The sequence below is a fragment of the Balaenoptera borealis genome, assembly GCF_965194805.1.
Source record: "Balaenoptera borealis genome assembly, chromosome: 9".
Classification (NCBI taxonomy): Eukaryota; Metazoa; Chordata; class Mammalia; order Artiodactyla; family Balaenopteridae; genus Balaenoptera; species Balaenoptera borealis.
Window position 1 is genome coordinate 54636093 of NC_138873.1, and position 26582 is coordinate 54662674.

The 26582-nt window shown below is 35.8% G+C and overlaps 1 protein-coding gene across 3 annotated transcripts in view; it reads left to right on the top strand.

The window, feature by feature from the left end:
* The window catches only part of HACE1 (HECT domain and ankyrin repeat containing E3 ubiquitin protein ligase 1), a 94352-nt gene that overhangs the window by 37204 nt on the left and 30566 nt on the right, over positions 1–26582 (top strand). For all 3 annotated transcript variants that reach the window (XM_082405210.1, XM_082405209.1, XM_082405211.1), the window contains 7 exons: positions 1976–2072; positions 3035–3136; positions 4137–4243; positions 9779–9929; positions 16319–16653; positions 21573–21641; positions 21888–21975. In XM_082405210.1, the coding sequence (XP_082261336.1) occupies positions 1976–2072; positions 3035–3136; positions 4137–4243; positions 9779–9929; positions 16319–16653; positions 21573–21641; positions 21888–21975 (949 nt within the window). The remainder of the gene's footprint in view (positions 1–1975; positions 2073–3034; positions 3137–4136; positions 4244–9778; positions 9930–16318; positions 16654–21572; positions 21642–21887; positions 21976–26582) is intronic.

Consider the following 26582-nt stretch of genomic DNA (forward strand, 5'->3'; position numbering starts at 1 on the left):
CACAGGCTCCAGACGCGCAGGCTCAGCTGTTGTGGCTCACGGGCCCAGCCGCTCCGCGGCATGTGGGATCTTCCCAGACCAGGGCTCGAACCCATGTCCCCTGCATTAGCAGGTAGATTCTCAACCACTGCGCCACCAGGGAAGCCCTGATCCTATTTTTTTAAATTAAGTCCAGTTATACTTTATGCAGCGTCATTTTGTGGAAAAGAAAGAATAGGTTGTTTTTATTTGTTTGTTTTAAGTTTCTGAGGAATCTGTGTAGTCTTTGTGAAATAACATACCTTTTTAGGTAATGGTACTGTGGGAAGAGTATTGGTCTAGAAGACCAGAGATCTGAGTTCTAGTTTCACTTGTGCTTGAATAGTAATTTTTTTCATCTACGAAATAAAATTCTTTTTTTTAAATTAATTTTTATTGGAGTATATTTACAATGTTGTGTTAGTTTCTACTGTACAGCAAAATGAATCAGCTATACATATACATATATCCCCTCTTTTTTGGATTTCCTTCCCATTTAGGTCACCACAGAGCACTGAGTAGAGTTCCCTGAGCTATACAGTAGGTTCTCATTAGTTATCTATTTTATACACAGTATCAATAGTGTATTATGTCAATCCCAATCTCCCAATTCATCCCACCTCCCTGCTTTCCCCCCTTGGTGTCCATACGTTTGTTCTCTATGTCTGTGTCTCTATTTCTGCTTTGCAAATAAGATCATCTATACCATTTTTCTAGATTGCACATATATGCGTTAATATACGATATTTGTTTTTCTTTCTGACTTACTTCACTCTGTATGTCAGTCTCTAGGTCCATCCACATCTCTACAAATGACCCGATTTCATTCCTTTTTATGGCTGAGTAATATTCCATTGTATATATGTACCACATCTTCTTTATCCATTCTTCTGTTGATGGACATTTAGGTTGCTTCCATGTCCTGGCTATTGTAAATAGTGCTGCAATGAACATTGGGGTGCACGTGTCTTTCTGAATTATGATTTTCTCTAGGTATATGCCCAGTAGTGGGATTGCTGTGGTAGTTCTATTTTTAGTTTTTTAAGGAACCTCCATACTGTTCTCCATAGTGACTGTATCAATTTACAAAATAAAATTCTTTGATCAAATACTCTTCCAAACTGTATGACTTCCTTGGGCATTTTGTAAAATTAGCTTTAAACTTTAATGTCCCTGCATTATAAATTTATTTTTTATTGTCTGTGTGTAGGATCAGATTAGCTCATTTAATAACGAAATGTAGAGTCTAGTGATTATTACCCCCAAAGCAGCTTCCTCCTAGCTTAAAGAGTGGTTGTTACACCTACTTGAAAGAGCAATTAGAGAGAATGGGGCATGTGGATGAGAGTTGGTCATTCTAGATCAGATTGAATAGCTGTCAGCAGAAGCCAGACTGAGTGGGTTGACAAAATTAAGGTTGGCAGTTAGTTAGTATTTTTGGCTAATGAATCCCCCCATTTACTCATTTTGATATTTGTCTTTTCTCCTTCCTTTGTTTTTATTTTCTTACCACATATTAAAGTGTCATAAAATGTACTTTTTTTTTTTTTTTTGTACTTTTGTTTTGAGTATTGAGGTTCTTTTGGACTAAGAAGTCTGGAGACTTGGATGTATGTGGTAGGAAGGTGGTCAGGCTAGAGTTGAGAAGGAAAAGATTGGAAGAAAAAAATAAAGCATAAGCCTGAGTACCAGCAACTTATCCCAGAATATTATGATTTATTGTAGGTAATGTGTCCCAAGTTCAATTCTAAGATTCAGTAGGCCAGTTTCTTATCTAAATTGTAAAACTATGACTTAACGTTGGGAAGTTTTTCTGACGGTTGAGGTTGTAGTTCAGATCTTCCTCTCAATTTTTAAAAATTATTAATCCTCTGTTGATTGATACTAACTGTCCATAATTTATAGAGAAAGACTTAAAATTAAAAAGGTTATATGTTTAAACTTTGTTTCTGTACAGTCATGGTCAGAGAGACACAGCACAGATTCTTCTGTTGCGAGGAGCCAAATATCTGCCAGATAAAAATGGAGTAACCCCTCTGGATTTATGTGTACAGGTATGTTGTTAATATATATTCTTAGTCCCTTACTTTGTAAGAGAAACTTACAGACAGATAAGCTCACTTTTTTTCCTCAAATGAGAGGATGGGTGCAGAGATTTTTGTTCTGTTAAGAATATGATCTTTAAAAGGACCTGTGATAGTATAAGAAATATATATTGGTCTTTATCCCAGTTCCTAACACAAGAGCTTCTAAGACCCTTGGAATCTCCAGAGTGATAAGCATGTCTTTTTGTATATTAATGAGATGAGCGGTGGCTGAAAGGCCCTAGGTAGCTTCAGGAACAGGGCTGGTTGACAGATGAGCCAACCATGTAATTAGAAGGCAGTTTCCTCCCCCACCCCCGGGGAGGAGTCAGGGGCTAGAGACTGAGTTTAGTCATTCAGGCCTGTGTAATGGAACTTTCATAAAAACCCGAAACCGTGTGGTTCTCAGAGAGCTTCTGGGTTGGTGACACATCAAAGTGCTGGGAGGGTGGCACGCCCAGTGAGGGCATGGAAGCTCTGTGCCCCTTCCCACATACTTTACCCTGTGCATCTCTTCCATTTGCCTGTTCCTGAGTTGTAGCCTTTATAATAAACAGGTAATGGTAAATAAAGTGTTTCCCTGAGTTCTGTGAGCTGTTCTAGCAAATTATCAAACCTGAGGAGGAGGTCGTGGGAGTTCCTTACTTACAGCTGGTTATTCAGAAGTATGGGTGACCTGGACTTGTGATTAGCTTTTGAAGTGGGGGGCACTCTTGTGGGACTGAACCCTACTGTGTGGTCTGCCCTAACTCTAGGCAGTTAGCATGATAATTGAATTAAAGTGTAGGACACCCAATTGGTATCCACAGAGAATTGGAGAATTGGTTGGTGTGTAAATCCCACATATTTGGTGTCAGACTTATATACAGAAGAAATGTTTTCCTTTAGGAGTTTTGTTTTTAAACCTAGATAATTTTAAATCTTGTTTTTAGGGTGGATATGGAGAGACTTGTGAAGTATTAATTCAGTATCACCCTAGGCTTTTCCAGACAATTATTCAAATGACACAGAATGAAGATCTCCGAGAAAACATGGTAATGTAATTGTGCTGGTAGCTGGTAAATGAACAAGCTTTTTTTTTTAAAATTAATTTATTTATTTTTGGCTGCATTGGGTCTTCGTTGCTGCGCGTGGGCTTTCTCTAGTTGTGGTGAGCGGGGGCTACTCTTTGTTGTGGTGTGCAGGCTTCTCATTTTGGTGGCTTCTCCTGTTGCGGACCACAAGCTCTAGGCATGTGGGCTTCAGTAGTTGTGGCACGCGGGCTCAGTAGTTGTGGCTCGCGGGCTCTAGAGCTCAGGTTCAGTAGTTGCGACACACGGGCTTAGTTGCTCCGTGGCATGTGGAATCTTCACGGACCAGGGCTCGAACCAGTGCCCCTGGCAGGAGGATTCTTAACCACTGCACCACCAGGGAAGCCCCTGAACAAGCTTTGTTCATGTTTGGTGTATATGGCATTTTACAAATGTGTTTATTGATTTTATTATTATAAATATTTAAGGAATTTGAATTGGCTTATCTGCATTATAGGTTAAGTATGAATTATATAAGAATTAATAAACTTTATGCTAATATTTGGCCCCATGAGTCTTCTGTCCTCTGTGCCTTTGATCTCTCCTTAAGATGATTAGAATATTTCCCATAGGTAGAGGAAAACAATCTAAGGAGGAATATCATGTTACGATTAGTAATCACTAGTTTACTGAGCTCTGTATTTGTTAATAGTTCTACTCTTTGAATAATTACAGAGTTTTTTTCTTACATTTTTAGAAGTTTGGAATGAATTTTCCATGAATAAACTTGGTGATTGCTGTTCTCTCTATTTATACTTTTTCACTGGGTGATTGTGAACAAACATTGTATGTCATCTTATCTCTCTATAAGCTTTTGATTTTATGCAAGACCAAATAACTGAAAAGGACTTGATTTCAACTAATTGAGCTTTGGGATACTTAGAAAACTAATAGGTACTTAATTTCTTGACAAAGTTTAGTGGATTATTATGTAATCACATTTTTTTATTTGTAAAACATGTAGTTACGGCAAGTTCTGGAGCATTTATCTCAGCAAAGTGAGAACCAGTATTTAAAGATTCTAACAAGCCTTGCTGAAGTTGCCACAACAAATGGTCATAAGTTGCTTAGGTAAGTGTTTCACAATATAAGCAAATCAGTAGGCAGCAATATCTGTCAGCTTTGTCACTTTTTAGGCTTTTCTGGGAATAGTTTATTTTGTTGATTATTTTGTTGATGTCTTTTGTCAGTGTTAAGATGTTCTAAACATTTGTTGAGTTATCACTGTTTGTTTTGTTTTAAAGGATCAGAGCAATCAGCTATTCCTGAGGAGACTTTAGCCTGTCTAAAGAGACTAAAAATAGAGACTTACTTAAGTGGATTTGGGCTTATGTGTCTAGAATTTTAGAAAATGATTGCTTAGACTAGTCATGTAAGTAAAATGTTCATAAAAAAGAATCAAGAACGTAGTTTAGGAATCTTGATCAGTAATTTACAAAACTGGGTATAGGCTACTGTTCAGCCTTGCAGTATTATACCTTCATGCTTCTTTATAAAGTTTTCTCCCTGAACTGTCCCCCTCAGTTCAGTTCTTTGTTTTTTCCAATTCTGTGGTTTTAATGGCTCATCACTAAGTCTATGAAGTTAATGCCTTTATATATTTTCCTGTACCTCCGCTTGATTGTATGTGGTTAGTCACCCCAGTTAGGAGTAAACAGCCATTTAAAAATGGTTAATGTGTTATTTCTTAGCTTAAATTTGGCCCACTTCTGTTATGGATGCTTTCTTCCTTTGATTGGGTTTGCCAAAAAGTTCGTTTGGATTTTTCCGTAAGCTGGAAAAACTCAAATGAACTTTTTGGCTAACCCAGTAGTTTTCTTTTCACGTCAACTTTTAATACATTGACAGTATTAGAATAGGTCGTGGTCTTCTCTCACCTCTGTATGTGGAACTGGACTTTGTTCCTCCCAACTCTATGCTGCTTCTGTAAATCAGCTACATTGTCAAGTCCATTATGTTAGCCCTTTGTTCCTGTCTTCCTTCGTACTTTTCATATACTTCAGACCAGAATCACACTCTGTACTGTTTGCTTAGAAGACCCCTTACACTTCATGGTCCAAGATTACTTTCTTGTGTTTTTTTAGCTGTTAAGTCTTTCTTCAGCAGTCCTACTCAGTATGCCATTTGCTAATTTTTCTATTATTCTCTTTCTACTTTTGAGGCTACTTTAAACTTTGTCTGTAAGATTCATTGAATTCCAGCTTTACATAATGCTCTCCTTTTATTAGTCATTTCTGTTAATCCATTTACATGATGAAGACTTTCTAAGACATACTGAGTAAAAGCATGGGCTCTGGAGTCAGCTAGACTCAGATTTAATCCAGACATCACCATTTACTGTGTGACCCCAGCAAGTAACTTTTTGGAGTTTCCTTTCATCATCCACCCATCTATCCAATACATATTTTTGAGTGCCTGCTATCCACTAGGCCATCTGCTGGATAACAGTGAGTAAAACAGGCAAGATCTCACCCTACATTTAATTTACTGTCTAGTCAGGATTTTATTTCCTTGTTGGAAAATGATAGTAAATGTCTTAATGAATTGTTGTAAGAATGAAATGATAAGGTTCTGTAAGATAGTGCCAACCATTGTGTCTGGCCTGTAGTAGAGATGATGATGATGCTGGTGATAATGATGGTTCTTTTTTAAATTCCTCATAATACCTTTAACCTGTTTTCCTACATTAGAAAACTTGTTTTTTCTACTTAAATCTCTGCCCTATTTTCTGCTCTTCCTAATAATCAGAAAGCATTTATGTTTCTGTGTTTTTAAGTTCACCTTTAATACGTACTTAAGCAGGTTCTAATAAGCTAAAGAACATTCAGATACATTATTTCCTTTAAACCTCACAGTAACTTTGTGATTTAGATATTATCTCCATTTTATATATAAGAAAATTGAAGTTCAGTGATTTGCTAGGCTAGAAAAACCAGGATTTACATCCTTACTAATTAATAAAGAGCAGATCCTGGGCTCCAATTTAGCTCTTAAAAATGACAGGGATATTAGTGGAACAGGAGAAACAGGGTAGGAAAGAGGGATCCGTGCCAGAACAAGTTTTAAAATTACCTTGCTAGACTTACTGCCTCACCATTTACCGTGATACCTTTCAAATGTCTTATAGAGTATGTTATTATGGCCAATTTGGTCTGTAAACATCTCTTTGTTGGGATTGGTAACGAGTATTGGTTATTAGTATTGTGTTAGAATTTACTGTATTGGTACCATCTTGGCAAAACCTAGTCTTCCTGCTGTGTTTCTCCTTTACTCTCACACTACTACCACATCCACACTCCTTTACTCTCACACTACTACCACACCCACAACGCTTTGGAAACCAGAGGTGGGAGTTTTTATTGCCCACACCAAGCAATTCTTTGACACCAGCTGGGTGTCCTACAGTTTACCTCAGTTCTGCCTAGAGATGGCATCAGATCCCACAGGTTAAGGGCTCAGTCCTAGGAGACTGTCCCCCACCACAGATGCCACTTGGAATTAGTGGATCCCCAGATTACCCACAACTTTTGTTACTTGACTACAGATCAGAGGTTTTCATGACCTCCTCCCCTTTGGATTCAGTTATTTCCTAGAGCAGGTCACAGAATTCAGGGAATCACTTACTTTTGTTTACCAGTTTATTAAAGAATATGATAAAGGATATTGATGAACAACCAGATGAATAGGTACATAGGATGAGGTCTGGGAGGGTCCATAGTACAGGAGCTTCTGTCCCCATAGAGTTGGGGAATGTCACTCTCCCAGTTTGTGGATGTGTTCATCAACTTGGAAGCTCCCTGAACCCCCCATATTTTTGTTTTTTATGTGGAGGTTTCATCACATGGGTGTGTTGATCATTAACTCCATTTCCAGCCCCTACCCTTCTCTGGATAATGGGGGATAAGGCTGAAAATTACAAGCCTCTAATCATTGCTTGGTCTTTCTGGTGACCAGCCCCCATCCAAAAGCCCGCTAAGAGTTGCCTCATTAGAGTAAAAGCTACTGCTATCACCCAGGAAATTCCAAGGGATTTAGGAGCTCTGTGTCAGGAACCAGGATCAAAGACCCAATATGAGAACAGAAGGTGCTCCTAGTGCACTTATCACTTCAGAAATTACAGGGTTTTTAGGAGCTCTGTGCCAGGAAAAGGGGTGGGGACAGAAAACAATATGTATATTTTTTTCTGTTATCTCACGGCTACCAAAGTAGATTCTTAAGAGGACCTCAAATACAAATCATTCCCCCCTGCCAATTTAGTTTAATGGCACTTTTGCAGGTTGTCTTTCTTTTGTTCATTTGTCAATCATTTTATGTTTCTTAACCCACAATGTGATGTAATTTTGGCCACTTATTTTAATAGATATTTTAGTTAAGAAAATAATTCAAATACGTATTAATTAGCGACGATTGAGGTGTTATTTAGCATACTTTCGGAAAAATGGATAGCCTTTTGTCTAAGTGATTCTAGGAATATTTGCTGAAGATAATAAATATTTACTGCGGGCCCTTTTGCACATAGTGTTGTGTTTCACTAAGTAAGTGAGTTATCTTGCTTCCTATATATTTATGATTGAAGGTAAAGATAGTTACCAATGTGCAAATGAAAAGAGAATTCACAGCTATTTGCTAAGTAAGACACTGAGTGAAAGTATAATCTTATATTAACAAAGGTAAGTACATTGACAGGGCTTTGAATTAGGAAACTAATTTTTAAACTTTTAGTTTGAGACCTGGTGGCTTGGGAAGAAATTATCATTTTATGATGAGCTGGAGCAGTTTGTGATGAAGTTTGGATTTTATGATCTTTTCGTATAATACAAAAGAGATATTTCACTGGTTGGAAAGTGAAAAATGACATTTTTTGGATCAGTGACTGAACTTGGAAGAAGTTTAAACTGGGTAAAGTAATATTAATATAGTCTAATAATCTTAATATTAGATTGTTATTAGACTATATTAATAATTGATGATGTTCAGACTCCATTGTATAAGAGAATACTTCTTACCTTAAGATAACTCATGAAGTTCCCTAAATCAGGTACTTAAAACAAGTATTTATATATATGGTAATTTCACAGAGGAAAATTAAATTCACATCTTTCTCATAGAAGAATTTGAGAGTCATTGGAGTTAACTTTTCCAATAGCTTCAACACAATAAAAGAAGGAAATAGTTTCAACCATACTGCATGTCTCTTTTGTCAGTCTCAACAATCTTATGATATAGAATTAAAAACAACTTTGTAAAGGCAAATGTGTAAAAATCAGTGCGAGTTAAACTAATGATTCTATACACATTTGACTCAAAGTTAGTAGAACAAAGAAAAAGTTTTGCTAATGTGTTGTAGCTGTCCCAGTCAAATACAGTATGGATAGCAATAGCTATTGTATTTTACTAACATTTGTAACTGATAGCTAATTTTTATGTATTGTTTTTAACAATTTAATAATTTTTAGAATGAGAGAACAACATGAATGTTGAAGTAAAAATGTCAGGAAATTTTGGTTCAGTTGTCACCAGAAGAGAAAAATACTCTCTGATTTTTCACTTATCAAATCCGAATACTTAGAATAGGCATTTGCTATTTCCACATAACTAATCATTATTGTTTTTCATGTTAGAGGATACCTAAAAATACCATAGAGGAAGATTTTAATGAACTGAGGAAGATAGAGTAAGCTTTGATGATTAAACTTATGCAAAGGCAGTCATATCATTCTGCCCAAATGTCATGCAACTCTTTACTCTGCTTTTGTGTAACCATTGTAATACAAGGTAACTGATGTTGGAGGTTTCAAAATAAAACCACCCCTGAAAAACAACAAGTTTTTTTTTAAGATCTGTCATTAGATTCAATACACATTTACCCTAACTCCTACAGTTTCTCTGTGGAAGAGTAATGATTGATATTCATCATGATGATGAACAATCCCCAGGCACTGGGATTTTGAAGGGCTTTTTGATTAGTCAAAGAAAGTTTATATTATATTTAATACAGTTTAGTATTAATTGGATCAGTCTTTTTCATAGTAGGATGTATTTCCCTTATTTATATACAGTCATAAGACAACCCATTATATGGAGAACCACCTTGATACAGATAGTAACTTTAAGATTATTCAATTTGTACATGTTCTGTATGTGAACAATTGGTTACTATTCTGGGATGGGTTAGGGAAAATGGGGTTATGGATAGAATAGTAGAGTTCAGCCTCTACAATTCAGTTGTGGGTTGGCCTAAGGTCATAATCAACATACCTACTATTGGTTCTCAGTGAAATGTTTTCAGAGTTCTAAAGAATTAGTTTAATTTATAAATATACTGTTCTATACTGGTGATTTTCTTCATATTTTATGCTTTGATCATTGGTTATATTCTAGTTACTTAAAAGTAAATAAATCATTCACATGCAATCCAAATAATGTACATTTGCTAACTTCCTGGTAAACAAAACATTCCATCCCATATCATGACAGGAAAGAAATTTTACTCGTTAAATTTTGAAACAGATGGTAAATGTAATGAAAATGTTTTAAAATAAGTATTTTAAGAAGTAATTTGTTTTATTCCATCTAATCTGTTCATATGTTAATTTTTATTTTCAGCATATCTAGTAATTATGATGCTCAAATGAAGAGCCTTTTAAGGATTGTGAGGATATTTTGTCATGTCTTTCGAATTGGTCCATCCTCTCCCAGTAATGGAATCGATATGGGCTACAATGGGAATAAAACTCCAAGAAGCCAGGTGTTCAAGGTCAGAAAAGTATATGATGTTGTTAGGAAGATAGATGTAAAAGAGATGAATTTGACAAAGCATACATTCATTAATTGGAAACCTCATAAACAGGATGTAAATTTGGTTTATACCAGTGATTGACGCTTTGTAAACTAAGACCTTTCTCCTTTCATCTCTGTCTAATCAGCAGCAAGTCTCATTTGGTGATCTTTCTATGTTTTTCTTACAAGTAAAATTTTAATTTCAGTAGTGTTTTATTCTAAGGGTAAAGGTATTTAATGTTTAAATATAATTAAATCTACTTTTTTAAATTGGATTATAGGTCCTAAATGCAGCCATCACGATTTTTAAAAAATATTTCTCATTCAGAGAGAAAGAAGACATCCAGTTTTTATTTAGGTTTTATTATCGTTTGTGTTATGTGTGTGTCCGTGTGTGTTTTTTTAAAATAAGTTTACTTTCATTTATTGGGTTTATTAACAATTCCTTGGGTAACTTCAAGGAAGAAACATTGAGGTATTTTCTTAATGTATTTTGTATTGCTTCAGCTGCTGCTTCTTTACAAGCACATTTATGAATGGAATCCTTGGAAGACAGATTTCCAAGGCAGTGTAACCATGTCAGATTTCAATTTTGTGAAGTAAGCAAAATGTACATGACTATAATTGCTATTGTTAATGCTTTTTTATGGCATTATATGTTCAGATGACTCAGATTTTGGACAAATATGTAATTTAATAATTGTTTTCAGGTTATTTTTTTAAAGGTAATTTATCTGGAGAGCTTTTCATAGTATAAAATTAGCTTTTGGGTTCATGAGAAATTATATTTCTTTAAACAATCTTTTGGGTATAAATATATACCCAAAAATATATAGGTTGTCTATATTTATATAGACAACCTATATAGATATCGGTTGTCTATCCAAAAGGTGATATAAATGTTTTTATGTGCCACATCCTCAAAAACTAGTTGTGATTGACAGCTTTACTTATCTGTAAAATTTGAAGTTATATAAAGTTAAATTAATGATGTATGCTAAATGATTCTATTCTTACATGGCAAGTTTTTGGCAGACACAGATAAATGGTTTGCAAGCATTTTGACACTAGTCAATTCTTTAATACCTGGAATAGGTATGATAACCTTTTAGACTAGTTATGTATCAGTTTCTGTGCATCTGTTCATCTGCTTCAGGCTCTTTTTTTTTTTTTTTACATTGGTGCAGGAGTGTTCAGCCACACATGTGCATGCTTCTCCCTCTGCCCACAGTTGCACGCGCGAGTGTGTGTGTGTGTGTGTCTTTTTTTCCCTTTTTTTTCTCCTATTGTGCCATCTCCTGGAAGAAGGAAGTTATGCATCTTCTTGTAATTCAGATTTTAGCTTTTCAACGTACCACTTCCTTTAATACTAGTTAGAAGTGATAACTTCCTGTCTTGGTAAAATTTGAATTTGAATTATTGATCCTCTGTTTTGTTAGTGCTGTTTTAAGTGAGTTTCACTGCTCAAACATTCATATTACAGGAAGTTGTTCTTAATGTGTTCTAATATGACTCATGCAGTTAGTTACTGAATCTTCCCCTGATTGATTTTTCTACTTGTCCTTCTCTTCATCTGTAATAATGAATGAAAATCAAACCAGGTATAGATATGGTCACTATTGACAAATTGAGTATATATTATATTTATTATCATCTTTTTTTTGTTAAAATTTCAATTTGCCACCTGTTGCTAATGATATCAGAAAATACTTATGTGCTAATAAGTAACCTCTTTATAGGCGTTTAGTGCTTGATTTAAATGTTATTTTTCTATCTAGCCAGTCAGTACAGATAAAACAGAGTAGAAAAGAATATTATTGCTTTTCTTTCAGATTTTCTTTTATGGAATCCAGACTCTTTGTTTTCATTGTTATATATCGATGATATATATAATATGTAAAGTTCTTTCCTTCTCTTTTATTTCATTTGTTAGTATCTTTATTTCTCTTTTTAAGGTTTTTTTTTTTTTTTTTTTTTTCCTGTATCTTTGACAACTGCCTTTGTCTCTGAGCACTTATTTTCTCTTAAATTTTGACCTTTCACTTTGGTAAAACATTTTTGTTACAAACCCAGCCAGTTTTTTAAAACATTAACAAGTGTTACTCTTAAGGAACTGATTAATCTCTTTCTATCTAATTTATGAATTAAATGTGGACTCTTTGGAGGATGGCAAAATGATCTGCCCTCCCACTTACAAGGATAAAAATAGAAACTACACTGTCATCCATGTATTTAAGGTCTTCTTTTCATTTTGGGATGATTGAAGTTGTAAAAATCTGAACCATCTGGTGAGTTGCTGCAATTTTAGATTGGAAATACCATTTTAATTTTTACCACATTTTGTCTAAGGTAGCAATTGATCCCTACTTTCTATTTCATTAACTAGTTACTATGTCACTTTATTGTTGGGTTTAGCTAATGGGTTTTCCATTAAGAATGAGTGGGTTTATAGGCCATGTGTTTGTAGTAGGTTTGTTTAACATCCTGTTATTAGTTTTCTGATTTATCTTAGAAGTCCTTTAAGTTAATCTTAACACTTAGCCCTTCTTTCAGTGTTAAGAGATTTTTATCTAGAGCCTTTGGAACTTTGGAACATCTGAAGGAGAAAGTAGTTCTGGTTATAGAAGTAGGGTGAGCATGGGGAAGAGAGTTTAGGCTTCTTGAATCTTGATATGCTCTTTTTCTGTGAGTAGTAAGCTGTGACTGTTAACGGTTTCATAGAATTATAATTGGAAATTTGGAAGCCAAGAAAGATTGAGAAACTTTTAACTTTAAGATCTTATCTTTTGGATTGTGGCATTTGACATTATGGAGTTGAGAACAGTCCGATTAACAGAGAATTTCAAGATGCTATTAATAAGTTTAAGTTAGTAATGCTTTCCTGTCAATGTTTCCTGTTGTATCTCATTTGGCACATGGATCTTGAAATTTTTTTAATTGTCCAACAAGTTTGGATTATATATTATAGCTTTGACTTGTTAACTTGAAATGTTTTGAAAATCATGTATGCTTGTCAAATCGTTGTTATAGGTAGAATATAATTCTGTGGTGAAGATCACTCAATAATATGAAATGAAGTAATATTTTCATAGTGCCAAGAAGCCTAATATTTTCCATAGTCATTGACTCATTTTTCTGTAACAGTTAATATGTACGGTACTTTGTATTGATGTTTTTTATCATTATTATGTATGAGTATAAAAAGCCTCATAGATATGGTTTGCAATTGTTTATTTTTAATTTTTAAAATTTATTTTAACCCTTTCTGTCTGTGACTGCTACTACAGTTAGAAACTAAAGTTATTTTCACAGTATTCTTTTTGTTATTGAGGAATGAATTTTCTGAACAAGTCTTCAAAGGGACAACTCCCTAGGTAAAAATGCTTTAAGGTTGGGATTTAGTTTTAGTGCATGTGTGAATGAAGAAATAAACAGTGGGAAAAAGAGAAAACTAAAGAAAAGCCCAAGATGATTTACTGCTTCTTTTTTTTCCTCATTCTCTTTTAATTCTTTGCTGTGCTACCTTATTGAAAACTCTTTCTAGCTTTTCTCGGTATCTTTATTGTCACTATCATTTTTACACAGATCTGGCTTTTTTTGGATATTATTTCTGGAATTATTCAGAATTCACCTCTAATTTTTGCAGGTTGTCAGTATTTGAGAATAGGATGGTTGTAGTTCAGGCTTAGCGCTCTCATGCACGTGAGGAGAGGTGCCACTTCCAGCCTTAGCCTTCATCTCTATCTAGTGTGGGGATTTTCTGGGTTTTAGTTCTTCTCACTTAGAGGGCAATGATTCCTTTTTTCCTTTTGTTTTGAGCAGTTTTTCATCACCACCTGTTCTTTCTTTTTTGGAAGTTCATTGTTTGATGTAAAGCTAAATAGTTTTGCTGACATAAGAAGTTCTTTTCATCTTTTATAGCAGGGCTTAATGTTTTTCTCATGAAGAGAGACTGTAGACCCAAATTTGGATCATGATTAAAATTAAGACATTTTCAGTGAAGGTACCGTGTCACTGTTGATGGCAGCTGGTGCTTCTTGCCCTTCTTTTAAGCAGTTCAGGGACCCTTTAAGAAGTTAGGCATCCAGCTGCTGTGACTAACCGTGGAAACGCCTTCTTTGTGCAGGAGAAGGGTGCTCATTCCAACCTCAGAAAGGGCTTCTCAGAAATTAGTTTCTCACTTTGCTTACCTGTTTACCTAGGCTGTACTAACTAAATATTTGTTGAATGAGTAAACTGGTTTTTTGTTGATGTTGGTAGGGTTTTTTCCTTCTTGCTTTTTGGTTTAATTTTTAAGTGAAGACTTAGGGGTGATTTAATTGTTTGCAAATTCAATAAGTAGATTATTCTCAAATAGAAAGTGTTCTGGAAATCTGAAGAAAGGCTGACAATAACAGCAGGGGGATTTATTAGATAATAATTGTAAAGAATTGCTTGGCAGAACAGGTTATTTAAACATTTCCTAAAGTTCCGAATATGGTTGTATAATCTCTTTACATAGTGGTCTTTAAAAGTAAGGTTATTTCTTTTTTTTTTTTTTTAAGTCAAGAATTATAGTTGGAGATTTTTTTTTTTTTTCAAAGAATTGCTTTTTTTTTTTTTTCAAACCAATTTGGTCTACCAATGGATAGGTTAACTGCCTAGTTTTTTATTTATTTATTTATTTATTTATTTATGGCTGTGTTGGGTCTTCGTTTCTGTGCGAGGGCTTTCTCTAGTTGTGGCGAGCGGGGGCCACTCTTCATCGCGGTGCACGGGCCTCTCACTATCGCGGCCTCTCTTGTTGCGGAGCACAGGCTCCAGACGCGCAGGCTCAGTAATTGTGGCTCACGGCCCCAGCCGCTCTGCGGCATGTGGGATCCTCCCAGACCAGGGCTCGAACCCGTGTTCCCTGCATTGGCAGGCAGATTCTCAACCACTGCGCCACCAGGGAAGCCCAGGTTATTTCTTTTAGTTGAAATATTTAGGGTGGGTCTTTCAGAAGCACGTGGTCTAGTTTGTAGCGTTGTGTGATCATATAAGAATCAAAAAGTAAGATTAACTTTTATATTCATTTGTAGAAAGACAATTTATCACTCTCAATAGGAATATTTAGAATAGTGTAGGAATGGGAGATCATTAAACCACTATCCCCCCTGCTCCCCTGTGCCTCCACTGTTCATCTTTTTTTGGGATTAAAAAATGTTCTAGCAGGTCTTTTTTCCCCCCAGCTTTACTGAGCTGTAACTGTTACATAGGGTTGAGTAACTTTAAGGTATATACAGTGTGATGATTTGATACAAGTATATTTTGCAAAATGTTTAGTACAGTAAGGTTAGGTAACACATCCTTCACCTCACGTAATTACCACTTTGTTGCTGTTGCTGTGGTGAGAACATTAAAGCTTTACTTTCATAGCAACTTTCAAGTGTACAATACAGTATTGATAACTATAGTGACGATGCTGTACATTAGATCCCCAGTAGCATGTCTTTTAATAGTAGTTGGGCATTTATATTTCTCCTTGTGTTGAAAACTACTGTTTACTAGAGATGATATATGTATTTCATTTTTCTCTAGTACTTAGTCCTGTTATAGCATTTGTGATCACATAATATTTTAAAGATAAAATTTCATTTGCTGTTAATTTACAAAAGACATCTCATTATTCTCAAAAGGACTATTTTAAATAGTATAGAAATAAGAACCTGTTTACTCCTATCTGTTCCTTTTTTATTAAACTGTTAATCTTTACTTTGAATTATGGATTTGCTAGCCAATATTTGATAATTTCTAGTTATTAGAGATGGATTGTGTGTGGTTGGGTATGCCTGTATATGTGTGTGTGTGTGTGTGTGTGTGTGTGCGTGTAAATATCACATCATATTTTAAAGTTTCTCGTCATAAATTTTCAAAATCTCAGAGGTTCCATGTAAAGAGTGCAGTAAACTAAGTTTATTAAGCTCTTTATGAATTCTCATTTTTTTAATTGAAAAACAACATAATTAAAAATAGTCAATATTAATACAGTAAAGGTTAGGGGGATTGTATTCATAAAAGTAATGTATGGTTTAAAACTAAATATTTGAAAAATTTTAAAAGAAGAAATATTGCTTATACATTTTTTTTTGTTAGAGTTTAATTTTCCTCTTTTTATTCTAAGGAATAAATAAATGCAAATTAAGTTTTTGCTATAAATGAAGAAATTGTCATTTATATGAGGTTTATGTTTTTGTTACTTACCTTTAGGCATTGCTGACACATAAACTTGGGAAAATAAAAGTATCTAGAGTAAATATTCTCTTCTATAATATTTGTCTGAGTGGGTTTTTTATCCTGCAGTTTAAGAATGATGTTTTTAAAAAAACACTTTTCTTTTTTTCTTAGCCTCTTGAATTGCTTTGGCACTCATTAGATGAATGGCTAGTTTTAATAGCTACAGAATTAATGAAAAACAAAAAGGACTCAACGGATATCACTTCTATTTTACTGAAACAAAAAGGCCAAGATCAAGATGGTACTTCCATTCCTGCATTTGAACCTCCAGGACCTGGGAGCTATGAAAATCTATCCACTGGCACAGGGAAATCTAAACCAGATGCTCTTGGAGGGAAACAGGAAGCCAGTGCAGACTGTCAGGATGTTATTTCTATGACAGCTAACCGGCTAAGTGCTGTCATTCAAGCTTTTTACATGTGCTGTTCTTGTCAGATGCCTCCAGGGTAAGAAGGTTTCTGCTTGTTTTGTGTGCTGATCTCTGCCTATCAATAACCAATGTTGTGGCTGGAGCAGCCCTTGTGGTTCTTATTATGATTGCAAGACACCCTTCAGCAATAACCATCAGGAAACTTTGAAAAAAAAAAAAAAGGTTTATTACTTACAGGACGTGGAAATTACATGACACACCTGGGGCCACACAGCAAGGTTGCCAGTAGAAAGAAAGCTCGAGGGCCTGGGGTTCTCTTTTTATTGGAGTTGAAGGTAGAGGCCTAGGGTTTTGAAAGCTCACTCTTTATTGGTGAATTTAAAACATGAGAGCGGGAATTTGAAGCATGAGAAGAGAAAACACAAGTGGCTCAAATGGTCAGTTATTGAAATCAACCAAGATCTCTGAAACAAAGGAGCTTGGAGATGGAGGGGTGGGTCTTTATCTAATTGTGGGCCTGGCATTATGTTTATTCGAGATAGCCATCTTTGAAGCGGATGCCTCTTTGAAGTGGATAAAGTGGAGGCAATCTGCTAGATTTTCCTGGTTTGCAGTCTGAATGTATCTGGTGATTTTTCTGAGTGGCCCATATAGCAACAGGCACAAAGATTGTCCATATATGAGCTACTGTTGTTGTTTCTCTGAATTTTACATCAAGTTGCCCTACTTTATATTGTATGGTTCTGGAAAAGGAGCAGTTTTAGTTCTCAGTGATTCCAAGTGAGAAGGGTGGGCGAAAAATTGGAAACATTAATTTGGAGAATTGTAGCTAGATATTGGAGGAAATGAAAATTCAGCATCCAGTCCAGTTTAAAGGTAGAAAAAGAAAACCTCAAAGACAGTTAACAGGACTAGAATCTGATATCCACTAGAGTGCTTCCGTATAGTTTAATTTTTCAGTGTGGTACAAGACATGTTTACTAAGAGAACCAAATTTATCATTAGTTCCTCTGTAATAGAAAGCCAAAAGTGGATAAACCTATGTTCAGTAATTAATGTTTCAATATCTTACCTTATTTGGAAATAACGTAGATATTCAGTAAATTTTCCATCATTTAATTTAACTTAGCAAAACTCTGAAGTTTTTAAGTTACCAAAGAGATTTGGGAAACTCTTTTTAAGTAGACATACCATAAAACATAGCTATTGCTGAAAAGTTCACCTAAACTCTTAACTCCACTTACATCTGTTTAAATCACTTGTTCTTAACAATTATGTTTAGATTACTCATGAAAGTCTCACTAGGCATTAGACAAAATTGGCCATCATCCCAAGCTATTTTTCTTGCTGACAAATTGTGTAACCTAGATAATAAGAACTTATTTGAATTGTAAACCCAAGTAGAATAAAAGCTTCATGTCTGCATTATATCTAATGTTGATAAATCTGAGATATACCTTTTTAAATTAAACCAGCAAGTTTAAACTACCTTTTATTTACAGAAGATTATCCCAGATCACATGAACTTGAAAACCATTAGGGTTAGTTTCTTTATTACTGAGTTTTAGGAATACTTAATTCATAGTATTTATTTTTAAACCAATTAAATACAGCTCTTTTACAAATTAATTTTGGCAATACCATCCAGAGGTAGAGAGAAAAAAATCACTTGCATATAACATACATCTGTATAGACATTCATAAACATGCAGCCAGACACAGAGACCCTATCGCTTCCGTTCCAAAATTTTAGCTGTGGATCAGGTACAACAATATACAACTTACTAGTTTATAGACTACCTTTGAGTCCAAATTGTGTCTGGCAGATGGAACAAGTTAAGGTTACCTGCTCCAGTGGTTAAAGCATTTTACAAATATTTGTGGAGAAGACTTTTAAGATTTGTATTTGTCTTTGACAAGTTATCTTAAGGAGGGTGTGGACTAGATTTTGGGTAAGAGGTTTTACAACAGTTTATATTTTAAAAGGCCTCTTTCCCTTTCTCTTTTTCCTTCAGGCTCAGGTGATTGTGGGCAGAGTTTTAGTTACCTCCTAGGGTATTTGTATTTCAAAAACATGGTAAGACTTAACATCTTAAGGGACAGAGAAAGAATGTAAGTTTCCTCCTAGGATTTTTAGTGCCTTTTGGATGGTTTTGGCAGTCCCAATAAAATGTAGTAGGGCCAACCTGTAATTAGGGGGAGTGTCCTGTAAAAATAATTCCCTGGACTCAGGGTCAAATGGGGCTTCTCCAGGGTTGGAAATGAAGAGGGGGTCACTTGGGTCACTATGGTCATGGAAATGATAAACCCATTGGACCATGCCAGTTTTGCACAGCAGGAGATGGGCCTCATCATAATGTTTTCCGTTCACAGTGAGCCTTAGCGTATGGAAGAGTCGGCATGGTGCCAGGCATTAAATATCCAAGTGAGGAGAGGAGGTGCCCTGGTATGAATATTGGTGGCTCTGGGTGCTTTTGCCTTCTCATATCCTTTTTTTTCTCCTCACTTAGAGGCCTTGCTAACCCTGTCAGCTTTTGCCTTGGTGGCAGGGATGCCTTGTGAGGCGTTTTTCTTAGTTCTGCCCTGTTCAGGGGAAAGCGGAAAGGGGCTCAGCATCTGTGATCTCTTGGAGGAAACAAGCTTGTAGTCCAGATGGATCTTTAAGAAAGTTATGGATTTTAGGGTCCTTAGAGATACTGACCAGTTGATGCATTTTGGTGGTCGCAACAATTTAGAGCTCATTCTAAACAAACAAGAAAACCTGCAGTAGTCTGCTCCCTTCTCCTCTTCCTGTTGCATAAAATCTTTGAGAAGGGTTTGAATATCAGTTAAGGAGTGGTTTTTGAACTCAGTTTCTACTTCTTGTTTTTTCCTGTTACCTTAATCTTATGTGTTGTTACTGGAAAATTTTAGATGACGTCACTGTGAGCCCCTTTGTAGGTGGCTGCTTTCCTTTCCAGGTGTCCCAAGAGAATACTCCAGGATTGTGGTCGGCCTCTATTAGCACCAGATACTCAGGCTCTTTGGGAAAAGCCCCCAGGCTTTTGGAATGTATTGGGTTGGCCAAAAAGTTAGTTTGGTTTTAAGTAAAAATAAAAGACACATTTTTCATTTTCACCAAGAACGTTATTGAACAGCGTATTCATTAACCAAATGAAGTTTTTGGCCAACCCACTAATATCAAATTCTTGGCATGTTAGTATGCATAGCATTGAATAATGCCCAGGAAGCAACCAAGGGGTTTTGCGTTTATCAAAGAGCCGGTGTTGTTCTTAGGAGGCACTGGTGCTTCATTGTTTAGTAGCGTTATACCAGGGATTGGACCCGATATCCCATTGGGTTAGTGGACAAAGAGTGACAGTAGTGAGTGAAGTGGTGACACAGACCATAGGCCTCTGGTGTATTTTCCCTCAGGTGGTGCCATTGGTTTCCATTGTGAGGCTATTTTACTGTGCTAGGTTAGGACACTTAGTCTAGGCACAACATACTGACACCGTGGTTACAGACAGAGGTCTCCCCTCCTCACCTACGGGAATCTTCTCGTGCCTTTAGCCCAGAGCCTTTCCTTGGGTTGCGGTAATAGCCTTGCTGTCCAATTCACTCTCCTTAGCTCTCCTTGGCCTTGAGGCGAAGAGGATCCTCACACATATTAATAGTCATTCAAGGCCTGTATAATTAGTGGTCTCATCGTCTCATTAGACCATAGATGGCCTTGATCATACTGCTCTGAGGAGACTGTTGGCAGCTGTGACCTTTTGGGTTTTGTGTCTCAGGCAACACATGACAGAGGCAGTACGCAAAAGCACGTTGCTGCAAGGCAGATCCCCAGCAAGTGGTGCTCCTTTCCCAGATGATGTTACTTACCTGAGTTAGGTGGTAGTAAGCAAGCTGCAGCTAAAGGGCGTTCCTCTTGGCTTACTGCAGGGCAATCGTGCGATCCTGCTGAGTACGCCTATCAGTAACCAATGTTGTGGCTGGACTGGCCCTTGTGATTCTTAATATGATTACAGGATGTCCTTCAGCAATAACCATTGAAAACTTTGGGGGAAAAAAGTGTTTTTACTTATAGGACCTGGAAATTACATGGCACACCTGGGGCCACACAGCGAGGTCATCATGGGGGGAGTGGGGGGAGAGAGAGAGAAAGAGGGAAAGAGCACACACAAGCCTGGGGTCGAGGGCAGGGTACTAGGGTTTCGAGGGCTCACTGTTGGTGAATGTAAACGTAAGAGTGGGAGTATAAAGCATGAGAAGAGAAAAAAACAAGTAGCCCAAATGGTCAGTTATCAAAATTAACCGAGATCTCTGAAACAAAGGAGCCTCAGTGGGAGGCATCCTGGCTCTTTATCTAGTTGTGGGCCTGGCATTGTGTTTACTCGAGATAGCCATCTTTGAAGTGGATACTTCACCAATCAAACCTTAAGTCAGGCACTTGCATTACAGAGTAGAGAAAACCCAGTTATCTGGGCTTACGCTACATGCTTATTATTTCCTTTTCTGATAGATGAAGAAAAGCTATAATTTCTTTTGTAATTGCAGAAATAACAAATAATACTTTGCTGTTTTTGGTTGTTTTCTGATCTTTAGGATACTCATTGAACTGATCTGGAATTAGTACAGAATATTTGAGTTTTAAGCATCATTTATGTTATTAACATGTAGGATGGTGAATGTCACTTTCTATAGGATCATTTAACTATGTATTGGAAACATATAGACAGAGATGCTTAAAATTTCAAGGTTTTTAGAAAGTCACTTGTTTATATCATCTGTTAATGAAAAGTTATTTTATATATATATCTGAGTGTGTGTATATATATATATATATATTTTTTTTAATTTCATATTATAAATCGACTAAGCATGCCTCAGATTCCATAAAGACAATCCAAACCCCATTTTTTGTGTGTGTAGAAGCCAGTCCAATTCAACACATAGTCACATTTGCCATATCACCAACTTTGGTCTGTGTGTTCTGTTTTTTACCCCCCACAGAATGACTTCACCCCGTTTCATTGAATTTGTCTGCAAACATGATGAAGTTTTAAAATGCTTTGTTAACAGGTAAAGCTTTCTTGGTTTCATGGATTACTCTTGTAGCCTTTTCTTTCTTTTCTTACAGTTTTTATCTCAGCAGAAAAAATGTTACTTCTGTTACTATTCAAAAAATGCTCAATGACAAGGACAAGTGTAGTAGGTGTGGATTAATATGTATTTTTATTCTGTTTCAATATCTGTATATCTAAATTTGCATGTCACTTAATGCTACTCATCCTTCCCATCCATGTAAACAACGTGTTTTTCTTTTAGGAATCCCAAGATTATATTTGACCACTTTCACTTCCTCCTTGAATGTCCTGAACTGATGTCAAGATTCATGCATATCATAAAAGCACAGGTAGTGCTTTTTTTAATCTTGTTTTTAGAATGTCTAATGAATACTGTTCAGCTAATTTGAATACTGTTCAGTAATTATTATCCTTGAGACCACCTGCTGTAAGTGGAGTGACATTACCTTATTCTTTACTTTAGTATATGGAGTTACATTAGTATGTTACTTTTGTATGAGGAGTAACTTTAAGAAATGTACATTGAGTGCCTACTATGTGCAAAGACAACATGTTGCCGCATTGCTGAAATGGAACACTAGTCCTATAAGGCTGATGGTCCTTGGGGATTTTATCCCCAAATACATTTGGGAAATATAACACATGCCCTGTTGGAGATTAATAAAGCATATCAGCAGCTTGCTAAAGGCTTTGAGAAGCCCTTTGGTAAAAATAATGGTTTAGCTTTGTTAGTCTTCCAAACTTAGTTGACCTGAGAGCTTTCCCCGACGAGGGTTCGTTCCATATATCTCATGTTTCATGAAACATGCTTGGGAAAAGCTTGTTTTGCTACTTAGCAGCTATGTGACTTTGGGCATATTTCTAACATCCTTGAGCCTTGGGTTCTTCATCTATAAAACAGAGATAATGACACCAACCTCATAAAACCTCCATGGTGAAGAATAAGTTTTAAATAGTGACGTGTATATATGTTCAATAAATGGTAGTTGTTTTGGAGATAGAAAGGATATCTTCTGTCTCCAGGGGGATCTTAATTCAGTCTAGAAGGGGAGATAATAAATGTACCCGTAAAATACAGTAATTACAGTATGACCTGATTCGATAGGAGTTTAAGGGAGGAAGAGCTTGCTTTTGGCTGCTGTAGTCAAGGGAGATTTCAAAGAGGAGGTGGATTTTAATCTAAAAAACATGCAAATTTTTGATAGGACTAAATGGGGAAGATGAACATTCTAGCTAAGATATGGGTCAGGACATATAGATGGAAAAGTGTATTAAAATACAGTGGGTTAAAGCAGAAATTTTGTGTAGGTGTGGAATGAGATGTAATTCTGGGAAGGTAGATTAGGGTTATACTGTATGGAACGTTGATTGCCAGATGGCAGACTCTCCATTTGCTAGGCTGTCAGGAGCCACTAATAATTTTAGGAGAATGACATGATCCTGCAAAGTTTTAGGAAATAATTTGTATGAAATGTAGGCTAGACTGGAGGTAATGGTTTGGTTAGTAGTCATAAGATAAATGCTATAGGTATTTTAAATTGTCTTCAGGGACACTGATCCTTTTAGAAATTAAAGCTAATAACTAATCTTTATAAAATTATACACATGTGTATAGGTCTCCTTTGGCATCTGTTTAATAATGATGATGTAAAAGATAAGGTAGTAGTAATAACTTGCATTTATTGATTGCTAACTTTATGTCAGGTTCCGTACATTTGTTTCACATAGATTATTTTATTTTTTTTAACAATCATGTGAGATAGGTACTCTTTTACTGAAGCTGGAGAGGTTAAGTAACTTGTTTAAGTCATTCAGCTACTAAGTGGGGGAGCCAGAATTTAAAAGTCCATCTGGTTCTTAAGTTCATTTTCTTAATCTATATTAAATTACTCCATTCTAGGGTAAATGAGATTATAGGTGAAAGAAGCTTTTAGTTTTTGAAAGAGGTAGTTTGCTATATTTAATACTGTCTCTGCTTTTCACTTCCTTTTCCCTCTTCCCTTCCTGTATTCATTCAAAGAGCATCTGCGTTAGCTATCCACCTTTTTGACTCACAGAGGGGGTTTTGTTGCCTGACCAGTGCGGGTGTCCACTTGCATAGTGGTGGCCCAGTGAGGAGCTTGGACGTGCTAAGGAGGGTGTTTGTGTGGAAGGGGAGCTCAGCACGGAGTATGTGAGTTGGCGCGGTATATGGAGGATGTCCAGTGTGCAGGGTGGTGACAGTTGCTCAGAGTAGTTTGACAGAGCTTGAGTGGGGTATAGGGTATCTATGCAGTGACTGGGCCATGTCAGTGACAGAAGATTGATTATGTATGAGGTGGGGCAGTTGATTGAATAAGTCAGTATAGTAAAGATAATGTGTCTCACTGTTGGAGAAAGTTAAAAAATGGAGGAAAACGATGAATCATGTACTATTGGATTGGAATTGGAGATATCATTGTGAACTTATAGTTTCCTATGTGGTTAGATAGATATGGCAAACCTGGCATCCATTTCTTGGTCTCTGAATACCATTCTCAATGAACGAGAGCCTGTTGGAGAAATGGCTAATTCAGAGAAAGTACAAGATGAGCCTGGATCATCTTATTGTGCCAGAAAGTTGTACAAAGAATTATGAGGTTATGTCAAAACGATTCAGAACCAACTTGAATGGATTCTACTGGCCAAATCTGGAACAATTTGAACATCAAAATAAATAATGATGGCAAAATATTGCAAATAAATCGGAACCCATAAGTCTCTAGTGAAAGAATTAATGAATAAATGGAAAGTTTGATGAAGGGTGGGATGTTTTTATAGTCTCAAAGTATCTCCTCTTAGAATACTAACTAATTACAAAGATTAAAAAGGAACTTTACAGTGGAGAAGCTTGGCAGTGATCACAGCAGACATACCAGTGTGCCAGCTGATAGGATGCACTGAGAATATGGTATCACTTCTTTGATATTCCTGTCAAAGATGCATACCCTGAATTTAATCATGGGAAATCATCAGACTAACTCTAATTGAGAGACATTCTACAATATAACTGACCTGCAATCTTTAAATGTAGGTCATGAAAATTAAGAAAACACTGAACAGCTGTGCCAGAATGAAAGAGACAGGACAACTAAACGCAGTTCATGAGTCATTATGCTATACAGGATATTATATGGATCCTGGCAAAACTTGAAATGGGGTCTGAAGATTAGATATAGTAATATATCAGTGTCAATTTCCTGATTTTGCTAATTGTAAACTGCTTGTGTAGGAGAATTCTCTTGTTTGTAGGAAATACACACTGAAGTATTTAAGGGTGACTGGACATCATGTTAGCAGTTTACTTTCACCTTAGCGGAAAAAAAACGCACCATTGTACTATACTAAGAAATTTTCTGTAACTTGGAGGCTATTAAAAAAAAAAAGTAAAAACAAAAACAACTACCTCTGCTAAGGGATTGACTTCTTCTTCTGTTGGTGGTTTTCAGGTGGCCTGGTAGTTAAAGGGAGAGACATTTTGTATTGCTGTACAAATACTATTAAGAAGAGCCTCTGTAATCAGTCCTGTTTTGTGATATATTTTATGGAAATGCAGGTACTCAGAAAGTTTACATTCAGAAATGTGCTCTTTGGCTCTGTAGGTATATGGATGTGTGTGTGGATGTTTTGATCTTAACAGGTAACTTACTAGCTTTTGAAGGTAGCATTTTGTACCTTTTAATGTTACATTTGAATTACTTAAAAAAAATTGCCACTTGTATTTATTTTCAAATGGTCCACATTTTCTATATGAAGGATAGAATTTAATATTTAATATCTTATAATGGCAAATAAGTTTACTGTCATTTAAAATACTTATTCGCTATAATTTTAACATTGTTGTGAGTGATAAGAACAACATCTATTAGCGTTCTGGGAGTTGAGTATTTGCACAAATTACTTAACCTCGTGGTGCTGCATTTTTCTCTTGAAAAACGTTTCTCTATGAAACAGAGATAATAAAAGTCCCTTTTTCTCAGAGTGTTGTGAGGATTAAGTGTGAAAATGCATGTAAAGTGCTTAAAACAGTACCTGGCTTATAGATGCTTTAATAAACATTAGTTAATTTATGATTATAATTATTATTATTTTGTTCTGTATTTGCATTATTTCATTTAATCCTCAGAATTAGCCCTTGAAGTAGGTATTATTTTCCCCATTTTACAGGTAGGAAAACTAAAGTTCTGAGAGGATTGGTAATTCCCCTAAGATCACAAACCTAGTAGTGGCAGATCCAGGATTTCAAACCATGTTTATCAAACTTCAAAGCCCATATTTAAATACATTACTTCTGTGTAATATTTTTTCTCTCCTCTTTTACCTAAGTTTTAGGAATAATCAGCATTAAAATTTCAAGCATTTAACATTGTAGCCTGTTTACTAAAAATGAAATATTTATATGACCAGTAATGAATATATAACAACAGCAGCGTTTTATTCAAAATGTGGAAAACTTGCTAGAAGTATGGACAAAATTATACATTTAACTTTGGAAAAGGGAACATTTACTCTTTTCTTATTGAAAGAACAGACATTAAAAGGCAAAAATTAATCTTGCACCAGTTATTTTCATAAAAATATTTTTATTAAGAATTAATGAAAAGATGTTTAAGTCTTTTGAAGAAAACAAATGTTTAGTTTAGCTCAGATGAAGAAATGTACTGGTATCCTAAAAATTGCATGAGAGAGAACCTCTTTGTGGTGTTGGACATGGATCGTATTTATCTCTTGAAACTCTTGGCTTTTGTGGTATTGCACCACCCTGGTTCTCCTTTGACTTTTCTAGCTGTGTGTATCATTTGCTAATAAGCAAATTCTCAATCCTGACCTGTGATCATAAACTTCTCTGTTCTTGGTGTTTGTCCCTGTATCTTTAATCTCTTGAACAAGGGACATTACCTTGTCTCCAATTTCAGCT